Here is a 23,544-nt window from a genome sequence, read left to right as displayed (position 1 = left end):
ATCTTTTTTTTTTTTTTTTTTTTTTTAGGCTTTGCAGTATTAAATAGCACTTTTTTTAAAAAGGATTTTATTTATTTTTTTGAGACAGAGACAGAGAGAGCACAAGCAAGGGGAGGGGCAGAGGGAGAGGGAGAAGCAGACTCCCCGCTGAGCAGAGAGCCCGAGCCCAGGACCCTGAGCTGAAAGGCAGATAGATACTTCACCACTGAGCCATCCAGTAAAGCCCCTACATTGCTCTTTATTTTTATTTTATTTATTTATTTATTTATTTATTTATTTATTTATTTATTTATTTATTTTTTAAGTGTAAATAGCTCTTTAAATGTAAGGAGCACCACTCGCTCAGTGGGACCTGATCAGAAAGGTGCTGCTATCTGTGTGGCGTGAGGAGATCTGCTGGGATATCCAGTTGAGCGCCCGAGGGAATGCCACAGGCACCCAGCACACCCATGATGGAAGTGAGGGCTCTGGGTGGGCACCGCAGACCACGCTGGGCAGAGGGCTGGTCTCATCACACGCGCTGTCCTAAGACTCCTCTTTAAGGCTAAGGCCCGGGCTAGTGCTGGGGAGAGTCAGGGGAAGAGACCCAACAAGCTGTACAACCATATCATGTGTACTTTCCCCAACGTGTCTACATGACACCAGAGAGTGGGTACACGAAAGAGGCAGAGAGGACGGCGGGGGCGGGGGGCGGTGATGGGATCAGAAGAGTCTGGTCCTGTCTAGGACTAGTGAGCTGCAAACATGTTCCCAATGGCCCCTCGCTCAGTGGGTGACAGAGGGGAAGCCACCAACTTGCCCCTCTCTCACATCGCCATGGCTAATGAGTTGTCTGGGGGTGACCTGCGCCTCCCTCGCCTATTTCTCCAGAAGGTAACATCTTCAGAGTTGGCTTCAGACAAACGATTTTAAGCAGATACACATCAGGGGTTTATAATAAAAGAGTGTCTCCTATTTCAGGAGCAAACATAAAAAACCAAATGTGCTTTTAGGGTTTTTTAGATCTGTTGCCTAATTCCTAGGGCGTATTACCAACACTGTTTTTCCTATTTAATTTATTAAAAACAATGCTTTTCACCACTGTTGACAAAAATGAGCCATGTTGAGTCATAATGGAGTGATATCCACACAAATAGACTCCCTGGGACTTGAGAGAGCACTGTATTGTGCTTTCTGGGGCGAAGGTGGGGGCACCAGGGGGAGGGAGAGGTCTCATTCAATTGATTCAAGAAAACCAGAGGAGGAGACACATGACCATGAACTCCACAAGGCTCGGTCTTGTTTTATTGGTGGCTGTCTGGCTTGCCTTGCGCGGTCCAAAGGGGATCTTGGTCTGGGGTCTCCGCTGCTTTCCCCTCTAAGCTGGGCAGCTGACTCCCACCCCTTCCTGCAGGACATGAAGGCACAGCGAGTTTCCCTCTGGCTCGTGGCTGCTATGGTCTTTCTGTGGTCAGTGCGTGCCCGAGGTCTGAGGAGGTGTCTGATTTCCATGGACATCCACCCAGTAGAAGAGACTTTCCAAGAAATCAAAAAAACCATCGTGAGTATGGGTTGAGGGTGACGGTGTGGGCAAGGGGACGTGTCTCACCTTCCGTCTTAACTTGAAGAGTAAGCTCCTCTTCATCATCCTCTGTGTCTTCAGGGGGGACATGGAGTACTCATTGCCTGTGTCTGTCTGTCCTTGTGTTTCCCTCCATAGCAAGCTAAGGACACCTTCCAAAATGTCACCATCCTGTCCATATCGGAGACCCTGCATAGCATTAAGGTATCGGCCCGCATCTGCTCTTTTTGTGTTATTATTTTTATGGTGAAGCAGCCCTGGTCTGAGAAAGAAATCCCCACCCTGTCTTCTTTTCCTTCCCCATCTCCCGCGTGCTCTCTGAATATTCCTGGTTTCTCATTTGCCAGCTGATGTGCAAGGGCACACTGGTGTCTCAGGGACTTGGAGACCCCTAGGAGGAATCGAAGAAGCACCACCTACCTAGAGAGGGATTGGGGGTGCCACACGCTCAAACCGAGGAAGGTTCTCTGTGGCTTAGGGTGATTCTGGAAGGTTTTCACGGGGGAGCTGAGAAAATGAGCAGTGACTTAAAAGCTGAGTTGGCTGTGGGTCAGTGGTTCAAGGAGGAAGGAGTTTGGAGATCAGGGAAATTACATGTGAGATCAATGACGGTGTGTCAGGAGACAGCGAGGCAGCCAGGCTTGTGGTGTGAGGGGTGTGCAAGTGAGTCAGGTGAGCGGAAGAGGATGAAGCGGAGAAATACACTGGAGTCATCTTACCAAGAACCTTCAAAGTCAGGCGGAGCCTTGACCTTGTGATATGGCAATAAGGAATCACTGTAGATTTTTGAGCCAAAGACTCCATGACCACAGGATCTTTCTGAAAGATTGTCTCGTGATGTTCTTTACAATAAAAAATGCGAGGCAGGAAAGCCGCTAAAGAGATGAGTCCAACCCTCCAGAGATGTTGAGTGTGTTACAAAATAGTTGACTTACGAGGTAAGAATTTACAAAAGGGGCCACTGAAAAGTGCCCTTAAAAATGAGCTCCTCCTAGTGCTTGTAAGCATTCTAGAAAAATCCTTTTTTTTTTTTTCAGTTATTTATCTGCCAGAGCGCAAAGGAGAGTTGCAACGAGTTACTTTTTTATTTTCTCTTTTCTTTTGGCTTCTCTGAGCAAGATAATTCCTCTAGGCAGTGTTGGGCTTGATCTATTTGTTGTAAGTAGATGTTGCTACTTACTAAGTACTAGTCCAGCCAACCACATGACAGACTCATAGGAGAGTGCAGCTGGAAGGGACCTGGAAGGCCACCTATTCCAGAATCATCATTTTATTTAAAAAAATAATAATAATTTATTTGAGAGAGAGAGAGAGAGAGGGCACAAGGTAGGGAGCGGCAGAGGGAGAGGGAGGACCCTGGGATCATGACCTCAACCCAAGGCAGACGCTTAATCAGATGCTTAGCTGACTGAGCCACCCAGGTACCCCTGAGCCACCCAGGTACTCCTGAAACCACCGTTTTCAAATAAGCAAATTGACAGCTTGGGCGAGAAAATGTCTAGTCTGTGGTTGAGCCAGTGGTTGAACCCCTAAGCCCTCTCTGTCCCCAGATGCTTTCTCCTCTCTAGGTCTAGAAATGGCTGATGTGGCCTAAGCATCAATGAGGGTGCAAGTCTTTATCATATTCCCTCCCTCCCTCCCTGATAAAACAAAGGTGTGCAACTTTTTGCTGCCTTGGTCAAGGGAACCGGCAGGAGAGGAGGAGGAGGGTTCTGCATTACAAGTAGTTTGCCATCTAGGAGAGGCTGCTTGAGGGGCCAAGGAGCCTCTGCTGCTTTAATGCTGACGGAGATGGATGCACCATCCCGCTTCACACCCCTCCCTTCTCAGACGGAACCCTAAATCTGCAGAGCAGCTCCCTGGCGCTTGGGGCAGGCTGTAATTTGCTAGAAGGAAACTCAGCCTGGCCAACTGCTCTGAGCTGTGTACTGGGAATTTAAGGCTCCCCCCTCCCCCTGGAGAGATGTGCACACTGCCAGCTGCACACTCGCCCACTGCTGCAGCTGTGAACAGTTTCCACTCTTGCCAATCTTAGCTCCGTTCAAATGATCCCCGCCAGGTTCAAAAGGACAGACTGGGATGGTGAGGGGAGCAGGGCGGTCAGGACCAACACGATGTCATTGCCACGGAAGGAATCGTGGCCAGTGCGTGCCCCGTGCACACAGAGACGGATACTCACACGCATGTCTTAATGTGCATGTTGAGGGGTGAGAGAGTGCCGGGGGTGGACGGCGGCAGAGCATAAGGAAGTCCTTTTCCAGAAGGCTGCTCAGACATGGGTCCTTTCAAAGAGAAGACACTGAATTCCTGGAAGGGTTTGAGCTGAAGTTAGTGATGATGTGCTGGGATGCAGTAGAGAGAGTTCGAGACTGTGCCTGGGCTCCATCGCTTGCTATTTTATTTCCTGGCCATAAAGAAGGAGGAGCTGCCATCTCTCTCCAGTGCCGTCGTCATAAGCATCTTTGATGTGCTGAGAGGACATGGATACTCTGAGACCAATATGAATTTTTATAAAAAAAATTGATTTAGCTATTTTGTTCCTTGATGCCCCTACAAAGACTTGCTTTGGTCTCTAAGACAGTAAAAGAGGGCCCCCGGGGGTTTTCTCTAATTTGTATCTGTAGCCCTCAGACGTATGCTGCATGACCAAGAACCTCCTGGCATTCTACGTGGACAGAGTATTCAAGGACCATCAGGAGCTGAACCCCCAAATCTTGAGGAAAATCAGCAGCATTGCCAACTCTTTCCTCTACATGCACAAGGCTCTGCAACGATGCGTGAGTGGTCACATCAGGACTCTGTGTTCCCTGACAGCCCCAGGGCGAGCCCAGGACATGCTGGTTCCACTCAGGCTTTCTGAAGTGGTTCCTGGCCTCCCAGGAAATCCCCTGCCCTGTCATCCATGAGGGCCAGACTGTCCAGAACCTATTCCTCAGGGCTTCCTCCTGGCTGATACCTCATCAGACCCCACTTCCTCATGGAGAATCCTCCTGGAGCGGCCTTATATCAAAGTGTTCCTTCAGGGATGTCAGGGCTGGCCTGGGAGACAGGCATGCCCAGGAGTCCAGGCTAATCATATGCATCTCTTTAGTTTCTTTGTTTGTGGTCCTTCGGGGTTTCCAAACCCATTAACTTCTGAGCTGGGTTGTTGCATCCCATGGTCTATCCCTGCGGGTTGCTTATAAATTCATTGTGCTCTATTAAAAGCAAACAGCAGGAATAAAACCAAACTCAAACAAACCAACACAAACTTGGACCAGGAGAAAGCCTAGGTTCTAGCCCCATCCCTGCCAATGGGTACGCATGTGACCTTGTGGCAAATTATCTCTCCTTTCTGTGCCTCGGATTCTAAAATTGTTAGAAGAAGCCATGATCCCTGCCATACTTACATTAAGATTCATTTAATCAATCAATTAATTAACTAGTCCAATAAATATTTCGTGCCTACCTTTGTGGGGTGCGGCCTTCACTGATTGGTGACGAGACAGACGCTTGGTCTCTCCTTTCCTGGCCCTTCCAGTCGGGTGAGCCATAAACCCAGACATAGCAAAAGCCCTGGTCACACACAAGGTGACTTGTGACTTGCCCCTTGCAGCTCCAACCTGAGTTTGTCCACCTGACCCACGTTGGGAACAAGGGTGCCTCTCTTTGGGCGGAAGAAGTGGGCTGGGTGGAAAGGCCCTCTGACGAGTGCTTCTTCCACTTGATCACAGCAGGCGCAGAGGCAGTGTCACTGCAGGGAGGCAGCCACCAACGCCACCAGAATCATCCACGACAACTACGATCAGGTAAGAGAAGGCAGGGGGAGATGTGCAAGATGGAGATGGGGCGTGGATGACTGAGACGGGGCCAACCCTTCTGTCTGCTCACTGAGTCGCCCACTCACTCCATAGTATCTATTGCCCATCTCCCCAGTTCTATGTGTCCGCAAAGAGTGTGTTGGTTTTAGCCCCTTTGCTAGCCTCCTGGGCTCCCCTTCTCCATCACGCCTCCACGGTTTTCTCCTGCCCTCACGGATCAGAGCTAATCTGTTAAGTTGTGGGGGGAAAGCACACACTCTTTTGGGTGGGCGTGCTACAGAGGGAGCAAGGATCCTCGGTGAACTGTAAGCTGTTGGACACCAAACATGCTGCCTGCCAGGTGTCACTGTGGTCCGTAGCTGCCACCGGCATCCTGCGGGGTGACGCAGAACAGGGCTGCTCATGTATGTGTGGCTGTAGAGTGCACATCTCATAGAGGTAGAGTAGGAGCCTGCTTCTCCCATGCGTCCTTTGGAGACTCTGCCAACAGAAAATGCAGCTTGTGGCTTGGTAGGTGTGGAGGGAGGCCTGTGATTCTGCATTTCAACCACGTTCCCAAGCGATGCCAGCACTTTGACTAGTCGGGAGGCTAATACTAGAACAATGGCTAAGCCTTGTATCGCTCTTGCCATGAACCCGCTGTGTTTCCAAACACACTGCAAATACCAACACGCGTGTTCCTCATTACGATGCTACGAACCATTATCTGCATTTGATAAATCAGGAGCCTGAGGCACAAACAGGTTAAACAATTTAACTACTGCAACGTAGCGGAGGTGGGACTCGACTCCCTGCTGTCTGGCTCCCCAGGATATACACCTGGATCTCACCTTCTCCCTTTATTCCGCCGCAAGGGGGTGGAATAAGTCAGGAGACCTGGGTTCTAGTTCCAGCTCCGCTTCCAACTGTCTGTGTGACACTGTGGGGGAGGACATTTGTCTTTAGGGCCTCAGTGCTTGCCCATGTCACATGGGGACAATGTGCTCCTACCCAGCATGCTCCTCAACCCACTGGAGTTGAGGCTTTCTCGGAAAGCACAAGTAAAGCCAGCTGATGGGAAAAGGAAAACAAGCAAAGGGCTTGGCCAGTAAGACCAGTGTGTGGTTCTTTTTTTTTTCTTTTCATACGGAAAAAAAAAAAAATAAAAAACCAAAAAACAAAAAACCCATGGAAAAGAAAACCAGAGGCAAAGAATGAAGAATTTTTAATTTTGTTTCTAAGTCGCTAACTTGATTTAACTGCTCATATGGGGAAGGCAATTTGGGTGGCCTGTTAGATAACTTGGGATGCTCTGCCAATATACTTGATGGATTAAAGGAAAAGCTCACGAGGACTGGAATACGGGGCAAGATTTGAAAATGATTTACATAGTCTAGAAAGGTGGGCTCTTACGATGATTTGCCTGGTTTCAGCTGGAGGTCCGGTCTGCTGCCATTAAGTCCCTGGGAGAGCTTGACGTCTTGCTAGCCTGGATTGACAAGAATCATCAAGGAACTCTGGCTGCCTGACGGACAGGGGCCTAACACCCCAGGGAGGAACCACCCCGGAGGGAGGGAGATGGAGAAGGCCCCGTTTTTCATGCAGAGGAGGGTCTTTTGAAGAGACCTCTCTCGGGGTTAGAATCCTCTCCCCTGGGGCTGGGATACTGCGGGGAGAGATCCCGGTGTGAACAGGTCCCGGATGGGGCTGCAAGGCCCACCGCTGGGCCCAGGCTGCCCGACCCCACCCGAAGGTAGCCAGACAGTCCCCTGTCGTATTTATAATAAACCGATCTGTCGACAGGTCCTGAGGGCCATCGTGGCGGGCACGGGTGGGCTTCCCCTAATTTATTGTGCACGTGTTTATGCTGCGAGCGGAGCGGTGCCCTGTAGTACATATTGTACGGACCGACTTCCCTGAATAAACTCCGTTCTCTACCAGCCAGTGGAAGTGTCTTCTCATTCAGCAAGCGTCAGTCCAGGAACCTTGGTGACAAGTAGAAGTGAAAGGGGCCTTAAGGAATGCACATAGGTAGGGAAACCGAGGCTAGTGAGGGATAAGAATCACTGAGTCCCAAAGCGAGTCAGTGCGGAGAAGCGCTGCACACCGGGTCCCCAAAGCCTCCACCCAGCACCCTGTCCTCCAGCTAATGATCAAGAAGATGGATGATGGACGCAGGGCTTCTGACCACTGGCTCCTTGACATCACTCCACTTCTTTCTTTCTCTGTTTCTGTCTGTTATTATTTTCTTTCTGCCCCCAACCTGGATACATCTTCTCTGACCCTAAATTCATCCTCCATGAGTATATATGTTGCGCTAGAGGGAGGATGTTTCTGACAGTGGGATGATGGTCCTGGTGACAGAGCTGAGCAAGTAGGGCCCGCGGCATGGGCTAGGTTGAGTAAAGAGGTCTGGGCCCAGGCTCCACTGGAAAGAGGCCAAATGGGCACCATCTTCTAGAAGGCCCCTCCTCACATGGTTAGTGGCAATAACAACTGGCACTTATGGAGCATCTGCCACGTGCCGGATGCTGAGACAAGCACGTTCTATGTGCTGCCCTGGGTCAACATTTATACAGTCACTGGCTGGCTGAAGCACACTTTCTTCACTCCTACCTGAGGAAGAGATCCCACAGAACATGCTTTAGTGGACAGGGCAGATCTCCAGTCGGACAGACCTGGCTCCAGTCCCATGGGACTTTGCACTAACTCCTCATGTCTGTCTCAGTGTCCTCTTCTGTAAAAGGAAGGCACCATCTCAAGGTGGCACCATCTCAAGGTGGCACCATCTCAGGGTGTTGCTGTGAGCCTCAAGGGTGCTGCAGGGCCCTCTAGGAGCCCCAGCAGGGTGGGGGCTCCACGGTGTGATATAGAGTGCCGACCAAGGGGCCGGGATGTGCTCTCAAGGCTCCTCTTGCTGTGAGCTGCCTGGGGCAGGTCACTAAATTTCTTTAGGTCCTTAGCTGCCTGGAATGTGCATAACGACCCCTATACAATCTCCCGTGGGTGCTCATTTAAAAGCCAGAGTCATTAAGCTGGTCCAGAGCGCCCTACGACCTGCAGACACTGCCTCCCCAGCTCCGTGCCCTCCAACCGTGTCCCGACCACTTGCTGGGCCTCACGCCGACCCAGCCACACGGGCCTACTCTGTGTTCCCCCAACACACCAGACATGTTCTCCTCGTAGGGCCTTTGTACTCCGTGGGCACACACATGCCAACACAGAGGTAGGGTTAAAAAAAAATCCAGCCTTGTGTCCTGAGGGGGTTAATGGGCCATTCAGAGAAAGCGGGACTGTCTGCCGAGGCCTTTGCCTTTGCGAGGTGACCTTGGAGGAACAGCCATCCTGAGCCAGCTGGATGAGGGCAGGACCGGCTTCATTACAGCATTCTGATCTGTTATGCCTGCCCTGGGGCCCAGGTGACCCCAGACACCTGCACAGCCTGCACCCCCTCTTCCTGGAGGCCTTTATTAAAAGGCATCTTATGTAAGTAGAAACCCTCATCTCCACCTTTAACACAGCTTATACCCCTTTCAGGCCTCCCTAGCATCCCACATTACATTTCCCGAGTCAGATGTAAGCTCCACGAGGGCGAGGATAGTTTGGTTTCTCCACTGCCTGCCACCTACTAGGTGTTAAACTCACTGTTCTTGAATAAATCATCTGGATGAACCTAAACGATTATAATAGCAAGCATTTAAATAGTGCTTTATACGGTAGCTACAGTCTCTGAAATACTCATAATGTATTATAATACGAATATATACCTAGATGTATAATTTAATCCTCACAACAATCCTCTAGCAAGATTAATTGAATGAAATAAAATTAAAAAAAAAAAGCCACTGCATTGAATCCTAGCAATACAGATGTTTAAACCCACGCAGGAAATCAGGACCCAGAGAGGTTAAGTGACTGACCCGAAGTCACACAGCTCACAAGCAGCAGAGCCGGGAACCTGGTTTCCAGAAAGAACTATCAGGCCAGCAGCAGCGTCCTGCATGCTCACTCTGTGCCAGGCCCCCAGGGGGAGATTTTACATCTCCTTTCTCCTTAGTCCTCACGACGCTCCTGTAAGGCAAAGGTTATCGACCCCCCGAATCCCACAGAGGAAGCGATCTGAAGCTTGGCGAGGCTCCACGCACAACTAGGCCCATGCAGCTGGCTGTGGAAGTGGGATTCACACTCGGGGCGTCCAGCCCCAGCACCCGGGCCCTCAGTCTGGCTGGAATGCTGCCCATGCGTTTTGCATGGACACCTGCACAGCCTACACCCCCTCTGGAGGTGGAGGTGGAGGGGGGCCGGCAGGGAAGGAGATCTCCTGGCCTCCTGAGCTCCACCTGCCTGGTTGCAGAAGCAGTAGCAGGAGGAGGAGGAGATGGCCCCGGCAGGGGTGGGGGGGGGTGGGGGGGGGTGAGAAATGTGGAAGGAGGAGATCTCACCCTCTCTTTCCTTCTTATCTTTTGTCTGCGTGTCTCGCTTTGTCCTCTTCCCATGTGCATCTGTCCCTTCTTTCCTTCCAGACTAGAACGTACCCTGCCTCTTTTGCAGCCCATTGGGGCGGCGGGGGGGGGTGGCCCGGTACAGGGTGACGATTTTGTTTCTGGCATTGTGTCATTGTTTGGTTTCCCGCCGTCATGGAGCTGGTGCTTAATAAATGCCTGCTGAGCATCCAAGTCTAGAATTCTCCCCCGGAGCATCCCTTCTGGGGCCTCTACGGGCGCGCAGGCACCCTTGCACCTTGCACTAGGGCTCGCCTTCCACCGCTTAGGTGCAAAAGGGAGGGACTGCACGGCCTGTGCAGGACCATGGCAGGCACCTTACACGTATGCTCCGCTCGGGTCCCAGAGGAGCCCAGGAGATCGGGGTCTCATCCGCAAGTGAGCAGGGAAAGCAGCTGGGGCCCAGGGCGGTGGGAGACTTGCCTCAAATCGCGGGGCTGAGAGACAGGAGATGCAGATGTAGACGGTAGATCCAGGCATCTTCTGGCTCCTGTGCTCTCTCCCCTTGCTGCAGGGCGGGGGGCGGGGGGTGCACTTTATTTTGGCCAAGACTGTATCATCCAGGGCCTGGATTACTACGCTGGATGTGAGCAATGCAGATCATCAAACCCAGATGTAGGACAAAGAGCCTGGACTTACTAGCAACAATCTTGTAAAGCTACACGCTCATCAAGGGGCCAACACAAGGCGAAGAAGCAGAGGCCAGCTCCTGATGTGTCACATGAGTCCTCCGACCCCTGGAGGACACTCTCTTCTCCTTGCATCTCAGAGCAAATCGCTGACAGCCATGCCTGCTTAAGGCAACTGTCTCAGAACTGTGATCTTGCCCAAAAGATCGGCCAAGAGGATAAGAGGACAGGCTTTGGTGTGAAGTCCAGCTCCTGCCCTTGCCATAGGACCTTGGGCCATGTGAGCCTCAGTTTCCTCCTTGGTACAAATGCAGGAGAGAGCTGCCTCATGGAATCGCTGTGAGGACTCGGAACATCATCCATAGTATGGATCATTTGAAATGACGCTTGCTACTAACGATTCTCAACTTTTCTGATCTTATTTCCCATAAAACACTGTTGCGTTTTTTAAACTAGCAAGTGAGACAAGACAAAAGGCACTGGCCTCGGTCTGCACTGCAGGAGGCTGTCGGCTCAGCACCCCCAAAGGGAACTCGCAGTTTCTGCGCCCCCAGCCAGGCTCCACCTGTCTTCCTGAATCTCTCTGCTGCTCAGACACCCTCTTGCACTTGTCCTTCCTCAGCCACCGACCCATCCCAGTGCAGGACCCCTCCCTGGGTCTGTCCCGACCTTGCCTCAATCATGCCCGGCACAACCCCTCGCACAGACAAATCACAGGCTACCTCCCAGACAGCAGAGAACGAATGCTTGATCGGGGAGGGGGAAACAAACTCCTTCCTGGAGGTGGCTTCACGGACCAGCATATCGAATTTGGCCCACGGATTTGGGGGAGGATAAAATCTTAAAAAGTTGTTATGAATGAGCTCTAGAGCATTCTAGAAATAGTCTCTCCTTTCAGTTTTGTTTCTGAGAGCCACTTGCTTGGCCCAGTCTCAGACCTCGGCCATGGAGCCACTCTCGGCAGGTCAGAGTGTCCTATAAGAAGCCTCCTCCATGCAGGCACAAGACTTGGTCAGGTACTGGGCCCCGAGAGGGTTCAGAATCCAGCTTGTACGAGAGGGACGTTTGCCCCAGCATGCCTCTAGTCTGGATGCCTCCATCCGGTTACTTTCCTAGACATGAAGAAGATTCTGTGCCTCAGTTTCCTTATTTGGAAAATGAAAAGAATAGTCCTACCTACCTCATCGGTTGCCTGAGGGTAAAATGAGCTCATATTTTATGAAGTATTCAGTGCCTGGCATTCAGTAAGTGCTACAAGCAACAGAAGAGCCTCCGGTCACGCTCTGCTGCTGTCCTGTCTCTGCCCCAACCCAGGCTGAACTTCCCAAGAACCCTAGCTCCACCCCTGGGACAGAAAACAATCTTCCTCTTGCTCCTTCGTCTCCACCCCTACCCCATCCCCATCTGTGGGCCCTGGGACCCACAGCGGTTTTCCAGGTTTGGACAAGTCCAAGATCCACTAGTGTCCATCTCTTTTTTTCCAGACTTGCTGGTATGGGGGCAGCTACACCGTGAGTGGCCGCACTCAGGATATAAATAGGCCTTGAATAAATTAGTGTGTGCATGATGCAAAGCCAATCCCAGCTGTCGAGGTGGCTCTCTCGGAGGAAACCTTGGCTTTGCTTTTTGAATGCATCTGCTTGGTAACCCTGTTTCTAGCCTGGAGCAAGGAGTCAGTTTTCCCCTCTGCTTGACCCCTCTGGCTTTGGTTTTGATTTTGCCCCTGATTGTTGTCTTAAGGTCTTTAACTCCACATCCTGAAGCCTGAAGGTCAGCGCCTCCCATCCCTCTCCTGGGCCAGCCAGCCCTTTGGGTATCTTGCTAACCGAGGTGCCTCCACACCTGGGAGCAGCATGGTCCCGACTGCAGGCTACGGCACGTCCTCTGCTCTGACAAGGCCAACAGCAGCACCTTCCCTCTGGGGCAGGGAGTTCTCAGGTGTTTTGGGCCGGGAGCCCTGTGAGCAGGAAGAAAGAACCCAAGAACTCCTGACTTCACCTTTTCCTCACCTTCTCAGTCTTCTCTCTAACACGTCCACACCTAGCCCACCAAAAGTACAGTGTAACTGAGGCAGAGAGCAGACCACGGCCACTGGCGGTTAACCCCGGAGGACTGCGCCGAGGCACTGGGTTTATGCCCGGGGAGCCAGAAACCACGTCCGATGGGACAGTTGCTGGATGTCAGAGATCTTAGTCTCTGTGAGCAACCAGTGCCTGAAAAAGGGCTTTGAATCTAGTTGGGGAAATGAATCAGTAAGCAAGTCGGCTGAGCTCCTGCGACGTGCGCAATGTTGACCCAAGCGTCACCAAAGGACACTGGTCATTGGTTCTTAGAAATGGAAGGTTTCAGAGTGCCACGGCCTCAAACTGATGTTCACCGTTCATGGCATTGGCCCTTTTCAACCTTCTTCAATACCTGCCACCCCTTCCCCACCCAACACCCAGAGGGGAGCCCTCCCTCACATACTTCTAGGAGTGCCCTCTACTTCAGAAACTTTGTTCTAGCCACAGCACTGGAAGGAGCAAGGGTCCTTCTGCTCCTGCCATAGGCTCTCCATCCCCAAACCTCATAAAGTCATTAGTTCTTCAAAGCCTTTCTCAAACCAGACTCTGTCTAAGAAACCAACTCAGATAAGAAGTAATCTCCAGGGCAGCCCAGGTGGCTCAGTGGTTTAGCGCCACCTTTGGCTCCAGGGCATGATCCTGGAGATCCGGGATCGAGTCCCACGTCGTGCTCCCTGCATGGAGCCTGCTTCTCCCTCTGTCTGTGTCTCTGCCTCTGTGTTTCTCATGAATAAATAAATAAAAGCTTAAAAAAAAAGAAGTAATCTCCATGCCCACCCCCAACCCTGGGTGCCTCTGCTGAGCGCAGACTCTGAATTTTCTAGAAATATGCTGATAACAAACAATCTCTCCCATCACCTCCATAAATAACCTGCTTCTTCTCCCACTTTGTGTCATAATTGTGGGTCTTTGCAGCTGCCATTAGAGCCAGGGATCTTGTGCTCTGGACCTATTTGGTATATAGCAAAGCCTATGGACCCTACTCAGAATCATGTTTCTAAATGCATAGAATACATAGGTTTACAAAAGAAATCAATTGTATTAAAATACAACTATCAAAATATAGAATGATCATAGGTAATATATAATAAATGTGCTTCTTTATTCATACATTAACAAGACTCTCAGCAGCAGGCAGGCCTGCAAGCTATTGACATTGCCAAGTAGTGATGAGTATAAATGATATTTTGAAGTGTCTGAAACAACAGTAATGTTATGCAAAAATATTTATGATTTTTTTCAGTGACAAAGTCACAGATACTGCTAATACTATTGTGTTTTGTATTCATTTCATACCCCCATAATCAAAGAAAATGCTAAATTTTGCTCAGAGGTTAAGGGAAAGAAAAGATGTGTTTTTTTCCCATCTACCTTCTCCCAGGTTAAGATCTCCCACAGTAAAGGCTCCGTTCCTCTACAAGGCTCAGAGTCCCACATAGAGGTCTCAAGAGACCAATCTTTTCCCTTGGGTGCCCTAGGACCATCCAGCTCATGCCCACACATGGAAGTCTCCATGCTTGTTTGTGGAATTAAAAGGCAAAGAATTAAGTTCATCCCTATTCCTCTAGATGAGGAAACTTAATACAAGGCCATGTCTGGATTTTTGTTCCCAGATTTTATGTCCAGGGTGGGGTTTCCCAGGGGTTCCCACTTTGCAGGTAGAGGCTCGGAGGTGTTGGCCAACTCTGGGGACCCAGCTATGTCAGAGGAAATCTCAAGAGAAAGGGTGGCAGCAAGTCAAGTTGATTAAACAGAGCATGATGGAAAAACGCAGGAAGAGGAAATGACGTCATCCATTTTGTAGGCTCTGAGGACAGGGAACTGAAAATGTACGCTTCAGATGGTGTCTGCTGCTCCGCCCATCCCCACCCCGCGGGGTGGGGGGGGGCCCAGGGGAGGTACCAGAGGCCGCAGGCTGGGCAAAGCTCCCACACTGCAGGCCTGGGAGTGAGAATGGTGTCTACCTGCCTACCCAGGGAAGCAAGGCTCTTCCTTCAGCAGAACCTGAACATCCAAGTGTTTCCCTCCAAGGTGATGCAACTGGGCAGGAAGCCCACGTACTAGCAACTGTGACGTTGTTGTAGATAGGAAAAACCCTGAGCTGCAAACGCAGGACTTGCCTTGGGAAAAAAGGAGTGGCTGGGTTTTACTCTTGGTTTCTAGAAAATTATTTCCTGCCCAAAAATGCCTTGGTTAGGAAGCTGAATTTATTTCATAAGGAGGGGTTCTTCTTTTCTCTTCTCTGCCCAGCTCACCTTTATAATTACACTGGCACCGACTATATGCTGACTTAAAACCCTATTTCCTAGAGTTATCTTGACGGGCTCATGAAATGTACCCCCCACTTCTTCACCACAGCTGCATCATCTGCCAAGCATGTTATTTGATCACTAAAATATACCAAGCACGCTGCTGCCCTTGAGGATCTCATGGTTAGTACAGCTACTTCCACACCTCTTCCCCCTCTCTAAGACCTTTCACTGCTCCTTATTGCTTCAGTGGCGGCACTAGGGGTGTGTGTGGAGGTGGTGGCTGGCGGCGGCGAGGACAAAGAATCACTGAAACAAAAGGCAGAAATGAAAAGGACTTAGATCACTTAATTAATTTCCCCATAATGTACAGATGAGGAAATGGAGATCCAGAGAAAGGAAGTGATTTCCCCAAGACCACACAGCGGGCTACAGGTAAAGCTAGAGCTAGAAAGTATCTTTTTAGATTCCCAGTCCAAGTTCACGTTCCTTGGCATGATGTCCTTGATGATAAAGCCGTATTTCCAACCAGATCTCCTATTGCCCCTCTACACAAAATCCAGCTTCAGTCAGCTAGGCCATTTGCTAGTCCTCAACTACACTGCGAGCTTCGCTACCCTAGTCCTTTCTGTCCTGAAAGCCCTTTGTTGGACCCCACTCTTCCCTATCTTTACTGCTTCAAGTGGATTTTCTAGTTTGCTTATCCAATCATGTTGCTCCTTGCTGGAAGCCTTCGTAACTCCTTGCTGTCGGCTAAATCCAAACTCCTTAACGTGACCACTATTACTTCTGACCTCAAACCAGCTTATCTTTTACCCTTATCTCCCTGTCCTCCTGTCTCTCTCTTGATTTCAGGCCGTCTGGTAATGATGGATTGCTTTGTATGTCTGTATTTTTAGGTTCAGCCAAGCCTGAGATCCTGTGGCTTTGGGATATAACACGAAGAAGACATGATTTTAAATCAGTATGTTCATTCAATAGTTATCAGGTATTAACTGAGCATCTACCAGGAGCCATTGAGTGTCGGGACCTCAAAGATGAACATAGAGCTGTCAGGCTAGTGAGAGATCTAGATATGGAACAACAACAACAACAAAAACCCTGCAGTTAACTGTGATAAGTACAAAAGAAGTATATGCAAGACAGAGTGAAGGCCCATAGGTGAAAGGGACCAATTTTTCCTGGGGAATGGGGGTGGAGAGAGAGAGAGAGAGAGAGAGAGGTTAGGGTGAGGCAGAGACAGTTTTATAGAGGAGGAGAGTCAAATTGGTGTACAGAGTGGAATGGGACCTATTCGGTGAATTTTAAGAGAAAAAAGTACTTCAATGTAGGGAAAGGAGAGACTCAATTATTAAAGTAGAATCAGAATTGCACATGAATAAGTTAAGTTGATTATACAGGTAACTTCAAATAAAACAATTGGGTTCTTCTTGCTTAAAGGAAAGGAAATGATTACCATGAGAACAGCTTATATTTTCTGAAGGTTTTGACTTCAAGTATTCGTGTCAAACCATGTTTCTCATTATTTTAATCAAGGTTGTGGATGATCATGGGAGATGATTTACTTAGCAACAATGATGAAAAACAAGCATGAGCTCAAGAGGTATTTAGATTAGATATTCACACATATTTTCAACACTTTTCAAGCGTTACAATGAAAAGTTATAGCCTTCATTTTCAAGGAACTTTAGGAAGACATTAAAAGACATTAAAAAGAATGTTCTGACCCAAAAGGTAGAACAGCAAAGAATCATAGTGAAATTGAATATCAGAATTAGAAGGGATCCCTGGGTGGGTCAGCAGGTTTAGCACTTGCCTTCGGCCCCAGGGTATGATCCTGGAGTCTCAGGATCGAGTCTCAGGATCGAGTCTCAGGATCGAGTCCCAGGATCGAGTCCCAGGATCGAGTCCCGCATCGGGCTTCCTGCATGGAGCCTGCTTCTCCCTCTGTGTCTGTGTCTCTGCCTCTCTCTCTGTGTCTCTCATGAATAAAATTTTAAAAAAGAGAAGAATAATTGGAAAAGATCTTATACATTACCTATTCTATTGCTCTTATTTTACAGATATGTAACTGAAATCCAGAAAAATGAAATAATGGGGAAAGTCATCCTATAAACCATGGCTCAAATATAGGACCCCAGAGTCTTAGTTATTAAGAAACGAGCTGAATAAGGGTATCTTATAATCTCTACCAACTTGATAGTTTTCAAATCATCGTGTATAGTTAATCCTAGGTGCTTTGATTTAATCTTACCTGGAAGCGTTGTTCTGCTTGATGGATTAATCCCTGTCTGAGAAAATCTTTCAGTGTCATTAGGGAGAAAAGGCTAAGGTTTATGAAACAGATGGCAACATTAGACTCTTTCACCTGCCAAAGAAAAATCTGCAAGTAGAAGTCAGAGAAGGGCTGGATTGATGTGACCCTAAATAGTTCAAAAATAAAGAATTGGGGTCCATTCTTTAATAATGAGTGAAGGGAATGAAGGGTGGTCATTGTTGGAGAGAAATTATGGAAATAACAAATGCAAAGAAGAAACAGAAGGAGCTAGCCCAGTATCTGGGCTGGGGAGAAACCTGATTAAGGAGAACTGGATTTAAAGGAGGGGGTGGGGAGCCTGGCAGGCTCAGTTGGTAGTTCGTTCAACTCTTAATCTCGGGGCTGTGAGTTCCAGCACCACAATGGGTGTCCAGATTACTTAAAAATAAAATCTTAAAAAACAAAAGTTAAAAGGAAGGGACAAAAGCACCTCTTAGAATTCTCTTCTGTAATTCAGTAATCTTTCCTGCTTTGATTACCATTTTCCTTCTGGAAGGGAGCAGGGAAGAAAGAGGCACCATCATTACCTAAAAACTCTAACCAGGAGTCTCCTAAGAAGCCTTCTTTAGGAGGAAGGTGTTGAGGTAACACAGCCTGCAATTAGTCTGCCTGAGGATGGGAGGAAGTGCAATGCCACCAGAGAAATTCCAGGGGAGTTTCAGAACTCACCTGCAGGAGCTCACTTCCTTTATGTGACATATATAAACCACTGGAAGCTTCTGATTTGAGACCAGAAGCAGCAGGAGACCAGAAGCAGCAGCCTTTCCTGAACTCGGTAAGAGAACTCCCTTTCTCAACACTATTCACACAGTTCTGGGTATCGGGCTAGTTCTCCCAATCACTTACCCAGGTGTGTTCAGGGCTACATCTAACAGAGCACTTTTCAGAAGAACAAAATGTCCTAAGGTGGAGAATTGTCATGTTTATCTTCTCACACCAGTACCTAGCACAATATTTAAGATGGTGCTCAAAAAAATGCTAATCGAATTTTGGATTTAAACTATATTTACTATACATCCCCTACACTCAGGGCAACTAACATCATTCTCTTAAAAATGAATTGGTCACTCAGTATATTTTAGATGTATAAATCACGCATCATTTTCTTTAAATTTAAAACCAAGTTTCTGGGGTAATGTTATTAGCACCATTTTGGGGGCTAAAGAAACAAAACTCAAAGAGGCGCATTTACCTGTCCAGGGTCACGTAGATGTAGGGTGACTAAAGCATTCAGGTTTACCTGTGACTTCTCCAGCTTTAGAACAGAAAATCTTGTGTCCCAGGACCCTCCCCAGTCCTGAGCAAACTGGGACAACCTACTTCAATGGGAACATATAGCCAGTATGCCTCAGCATGGCCCTGTCAGATTCCATCTTTATTTACAATGCTGATATGTTGTTCATTATGTATTTTTTAAAAATTAATTCTGATGTTGCATTAAAATATTATTTATCTTGATTTTTGCGACTTCGGGTGCCCCCATCAATTTTGTGCTTGGGATGAGTGCTTCCCTTCCCTCACCCTAATCCCAGCCCAGCCCAGCCCATTATAATTTATTTTAAAACTCAGCAGACACTATAAAATGCCCTCCTCTGGAGCAGCCTATCTCTTTATATATATATATATATATATATATATATATATATATATATATATATATATTTTTTTTTTTAATTGGAGTCTGATTTGCCGACATATAGTATAACACCCAGTGCTCATCCCATCAGGTGCCCCCTCAGTGCCCATCACCCACTTACTCTATGCCCCTGCCCACTTCCCCTTCCACTATTCCTTGTTCGTTTCCCAGAGTTAGGAGTCTCTCATGTTTTGTTGCTCTCTCTAATTTTTCCCACTCACTTTCTCTCCTTTCCCCTATAATCCCTTTCACTATTTCTTATATTCCACTTATGAGTGAAACCATATAATGATTGTCCTTCTCCGATTGACTAACTTCACTCAGCGTAATACCCTCCAGTTCCATCCATGTTGAAGCAAATAGTGGGTTTTTGTCCTTTCTTATGGCTGAGGAATATCCCATTGTATATATAGACCACAGCTTCTTGATCCAGTCGTCTGTTGATGGGCACTGAGGCTTCTCCCACAGTTTGACTATTGTGGACTTTGCTGCTGTGAACATTGGGGTGCAGGTGTCTCGGCTTTTCACTGCATCTGTATCTTTGGGGTAAATCCCCAGCAGGGCAACTGCTGATCTATTTTTAACTCTCTGAGGAACCTCCACACAGTTCTCCAGAGTGGCTGCACCAGTTCCCATTCCCCCCAACAGTGCAAGAGGACTCCCCTTTCTCCACATCATCTCCAGCATTTGTTGTTTCCTGCCTTGTTACTTTTCACCATTTGGAGCAGCCTATCTCGAGAAGAAATGAGTTCCCTTCCTGCCTTTCTTCTCCTCTTTGGGGGAGCCTGGGCAGAGCCAGGAGAGAGCACCCTGGTCATTCTTCTCAGATGTCTGACCATAGTCTCCCTGTAGAGGGTGCTGTGGAGCTCAGACACCTCAGGAGGGAGAAGTGTTAGGTGTAACTGGGCTAACTGCCCATCAGATCTTGACTTTCCCTGGCAGGAGAATTATTATGAAATCATTGATTTTCTATTTGCCTTTGGGACTGAAATAAATCTATTATCCCCAAATAACCAACCCAATTCCAGACAAATACCAAACAGCTAAGCTCTTCTGCCCTGGGGGTAGCCATAAAATCCACAGACAATTTTATCCAAGTGTTTTTGGTGGCTCATCAGCAGCTCCTGTGAGATTTTGTTTTCCTGCAGTTCCCCTGCAGGCCTAAGGGGACCAGAAGAGCGAGCTACACTGGCATTCTGGAAGGGAAGACTGTATACGTCAATTCGCCAAAACAAGTTTTAACATTTTCCCTGAAATGTAATCCTCTGTCTACTCACAGCAAGTGCCTGCTGCTCCAGGGCTTACCTGCTGGGCAATGACGATGGAGCTGGGTTGGGGACAGAATAAAGGAGTCAGGACCTGTAGCACCAACTCACACTCAGACCCTGAACAAACACCCGTCTTTTCTCGCAGGAGACTCAGCAGCTTTTCTTAGTAAGTTAGATGAATGGGCCAGACTGTCCAAAGCCAGACAGAGCTATGAAGTTTCACCAGGGGACACCTGCGGAAGGCATGTCCCTGGTGACTGGATTGGCTTCTTAAGACACGATGTTGAGAAAATCAGTAAGTCATTACTTTTCCTTTGAATTCCTAGCTCCTTTGGTCTTCAGATTCTGGCACAAGATGAAAGCCTCTGGTCTTCCCATCTGCCTTCTCTCTGCTGCATTTTATCTCTTCTGGACACCTTCTGCTGGGCTGAAGACACTCCATTTGGGAAGCTGTGTGATCACCACAAACCTTCAGGAAATGCGAAATGGATTTTCTGAGATACGGGACAGTGTGGTGAGTGAGGGAGGCAACCCCTCCCTGCCCCTGTGGCTGTCTCTCTCCTTCTCTCCTTGTCTTTCTCAGTCCTCTGGCAGCCCGGCAGTGTGATCACAAAAAGAGATAGGCTGGGGACTCCTGATCGGGGAGGATGTGTCCCCAAGAAGTAGTTGTAGTTCATAATTTAAGAGTGTTTTGGAAAGGGATACTGTCCATTGGGCCATGTGGCAGGGAAAAGAGGAGAGGTCTTGATGTCTAAGACCTGGCAGCAATCACTGACCTGTCCTTTGTTGCCTTGCCTTCTTCCATTTAGCAAGCCAAAGATGAAGTCATTGATATCAGAATCTTGAGGAAGACTGAGTCTTTGCAAGACACAAAGGTATGTGTTTGGTCCCAAAAGTTCTGGGAGGAAATACTGTTTGGAGGCATCTCCATCACCCTGGGTCTTGTCCCGGGACACCTTCCCCCCACTAACATACTAGTCTTCTTTGCAGCCTGCAGATCAGTGCTGCCTCCTTCGCCACGTACTGAGACTCTACCTGGACAGGGTATTCAAAAACTATCAGACTCCTGACCACCATATCCTCCGGAAGACCAGCAGTCTTGCCAACTCTTTTCTTACCATCAAGAAGGACCTCCGGCTCTGTGTGAGTAAAGGGTAAAAGCATCCATTGCTGCTTCATCCATAACTTCAGTGACTTAGCAACCAAGCTCTTTCTTGCCTCCATTTAATGGATAAAAAAGCTGAGTCCAAAAGTTCTCATAATCTGTCTTGTAGTGCGTGACTAGCTAATAAGAATTCAGTTTTACTGAGTTTTGGGTATACGCTCCATGCAAAAAAAAAAAAAAAAAATCTAAATAACTACAAAATGTTATTTGGTGTTTATGATAATTATCTATTATGCATGAAATTACACTTTTCTGTAGGTGAAGGATCCTACCACATATTAGTGTATCCTGTGTCCAGGTAGCTTCGCAGTAAGCCATTGGACTCGATATCAAGATAAGGTCTGAATAAGACCTGGGGATCCAACAAAGAGCCCCATATTTGAGCCTACGAAGCTGGCCTCCTCATCTGGTTGATCATTAGTTTTATAATCTAAAATGATGAGGTCTGAAAAGACTTTCTATAGGAATGGAGTATGTACAAGAATGCAGATGAAAGAGTTCTCCTTACTTTATGACAGTGGCAAGGGCAGAAAATCAGAATCTTTAATAAAAAATCTATTATTCTGTGGCATTCCTTTCAGCATGCACATATGACATGCTCTTGTGGAGAGGAAGCAACGGAGAAATACAGCCAGATTCTGAGTCACTTCGAAGAGGTATAGGAATTTGGGCCTTGGTTGGGATGGGTGCGTTTTTTAGAACTGAGATCACAGATGGGTGGGATGGATATTCATACTGGTAGAAACCCTGTAGTCCCCAATAGCCCTCTGAGGTCATGTGGACCACCCCTCTCCTTTAACCCAGAGGACATGCATCCAGTCTCCAGAAGTGTTGCTGTCCCTGGAACACACTCTGGGGTTCAAGAGGGAATGGCCCTAATTCCATCAAGGCACTTGAGACATCTGGATCTTCCAGCTGTACAAACAAGAGGCAATTGTTTTTCAAAATTCACCTACTTACACATGCCCTCAAAAGCACTCAGTCACAGTCTCACACATGTCTGTGCCATGCTGTTTCTCATTTCAGTGCCTCAGCACATCTGCCAGGAAGGCCTGGAGTCCTCTGCTCACTGACTAATCCCTATTCATCCTTTAAGACTCATCCTTGGCATCACTGCATCTCTCAAAGCGAGGTGCCTCTCCTGTCATCCCATGGGGACTCCATCCTCTGTCCACCACACTACATTTTAGTTGTCTGCTTCTGTCTCCCTCACTAGACTGAGGGAGGTAGGTAGGGATTGTGCCTCTCATCTCTGAATCCCTAGGCAGCCCAATGCTTAACACAATAAATATTTGTTCAATTAAAGTTGCACAGTAGTAACCCCTACACACACACACACACGCTCACACACACACACCTTTAACAACAACAACAACAGCCTAATTACTCTATCTCTGTGATTCAAAAGGCTTGAGTTGTAGTATGAATTCTCCCCCCAGGCTTCACTTTTTTCTATGTAATGGACTCCATGAGCTCCCTGACTCTTGGGGATCTTGAGATTCCATAACTGCTTTTGGGCTCTCCATCTTGAAAAGAATATTGTGCTTACAATCCCCTGCAGACCTACCAATGAAAGGAGAGGATGAACCTAGGAGCATATGTTGTCTTTTTATGAGAGGCTCACCACAGAAGCATGTGTCTTTCAGCTTACACCTCAAGCAGCAGTGGTGAAAGCTTTGGGAGAGCTGGACATTCTCCTGCAATGGATGGAGGAGATGGAATAGGGGAAGAGAATGATGACCCTACTGGCAGTAGTGCTGGCCAAGAGTTCCAGTCCTTGGAAGCAGGATCGCAAACTACCAACTCACTGCTATATAATTTAGTGCTGGGTCACCGCATGTGTTATTTATTTATTTATTATTTGCTTCCTTATTGTGGCTATCCTCATGTGTTCCCACCCTTAATTTAGCCAATAGTTTTATAAGATTTTAATAATATCTTTTCTACTATTGGGTGTATTTATTGGTTAATATATTTATTTATTTTTTTCTATTTAACTTATTTATTTTTTGTATGTGAAGATAAGACTTATAAAAAAATTTCAAGGATTGTATTTATAACCTGACTACAGGTTTTCGTAAACAAACCCTCTAAATTCCAGAGGGGTGGCTAGGGTTGTTATTTATTTTATTAGATTAAGGACTTGTTTACCGACTGCCAAGATTCTATGAGATATTTAAAAGACAACTAATGGCGATTAAGTGTGGGTTCTGGAAAAAGTTCTGATGTGAAATTGGAGACTTATTTTATAATTACTGACCACCCCCACTCAACTGCCCAACCCTGTGCTATTATGGAGTCTGTATGGTCAAAATGTATTTCTACAAATAAAATTTTCTTTGCATTATATCTTCTTGGAGTTTGAAAATGCTTCA

General features: G+C 47.7%; 2 protein-coding genes across 3 annotated transcripts; both read left to right on the top strand.

Annotated features, from left to right (window-relative positions):
* Positions 1 to 1,273: 1,273 nt before the first annotated feature.
* IL19 (interleukin 19) lies at positions 1,274 to 7,251 on the top strand. The gene is made up of 5 exons (XM_077899733.1): positions 1,274 to 1,540; positions 1,700 to 1,765; positions 4,186 to 4,338; positions 5,275 to 5,349; positions 6,774 to 7,251. Exons 1-5 carry the CDS (start codon positions 1,397 to 1,399, stop codon positions 6,867 to 6,869), a joined length of 534 nt encoding a protein of 177 aa, XP_077755859.1. The 5' UTR covers positions 1,274 to 1,396; the 3' UTR covers positions 6,870 to 7,251.
* A 13,108-nt stretch (positions 7,252 to 20,359) lies between these two features.
* IL20 (interleukin 20) lies at positions 20,360 to 23,073 on the top strand. Of its 2 annotated transcripts, XM_077899731.1 has the most exons (5): positions 20,360 to 20,518; positions 20,814 to 20,879; positions 20,995 to 21,147; positions 21,751 to 21,825; positions 22,816 to 23,073. In XM_077899731.1, the coding sequence occupies exons 1-5, from the start codon at positions 20,360 to 20,362 to the stop codon at positions 22,891 to 22,893; spliced, it is 531 nt and encodes a 176-aa protein (XP_077755857.1). In that variant the 3' UTR covers positions 22,894 to 23,073. The 2 variants fall into 2 exon arrangements, with proteins under 2 accessions (XP_077755857.1, XP_077755858.1); XM_077899732.1 differs by lacking the exon at positions 21,751 to 21,825.
* Positions 23,074 to 23,544: the final 471 nt, after the last annotated feature.

This window comes from Canis aureus, chromosome 6 (genome assembly GCF_053574225.1).
Source record: "Canis aureus isolate CA01 chromosome 6, VMU_Caureus_v.1.0, whole genome shotgun sequence".
In the NCBI taxonomy this organism is placed as follows: Eukaryota; Metazoa; Chordata; class Mammalia; order Carnivora; family Canidae; genus Canis; species Canis aureus.
The sequence above is the reverse complement of the archived record's forward strand: the minus strand, read 5'-3'. Positions and strand labels throughout refer to the sequence as shown.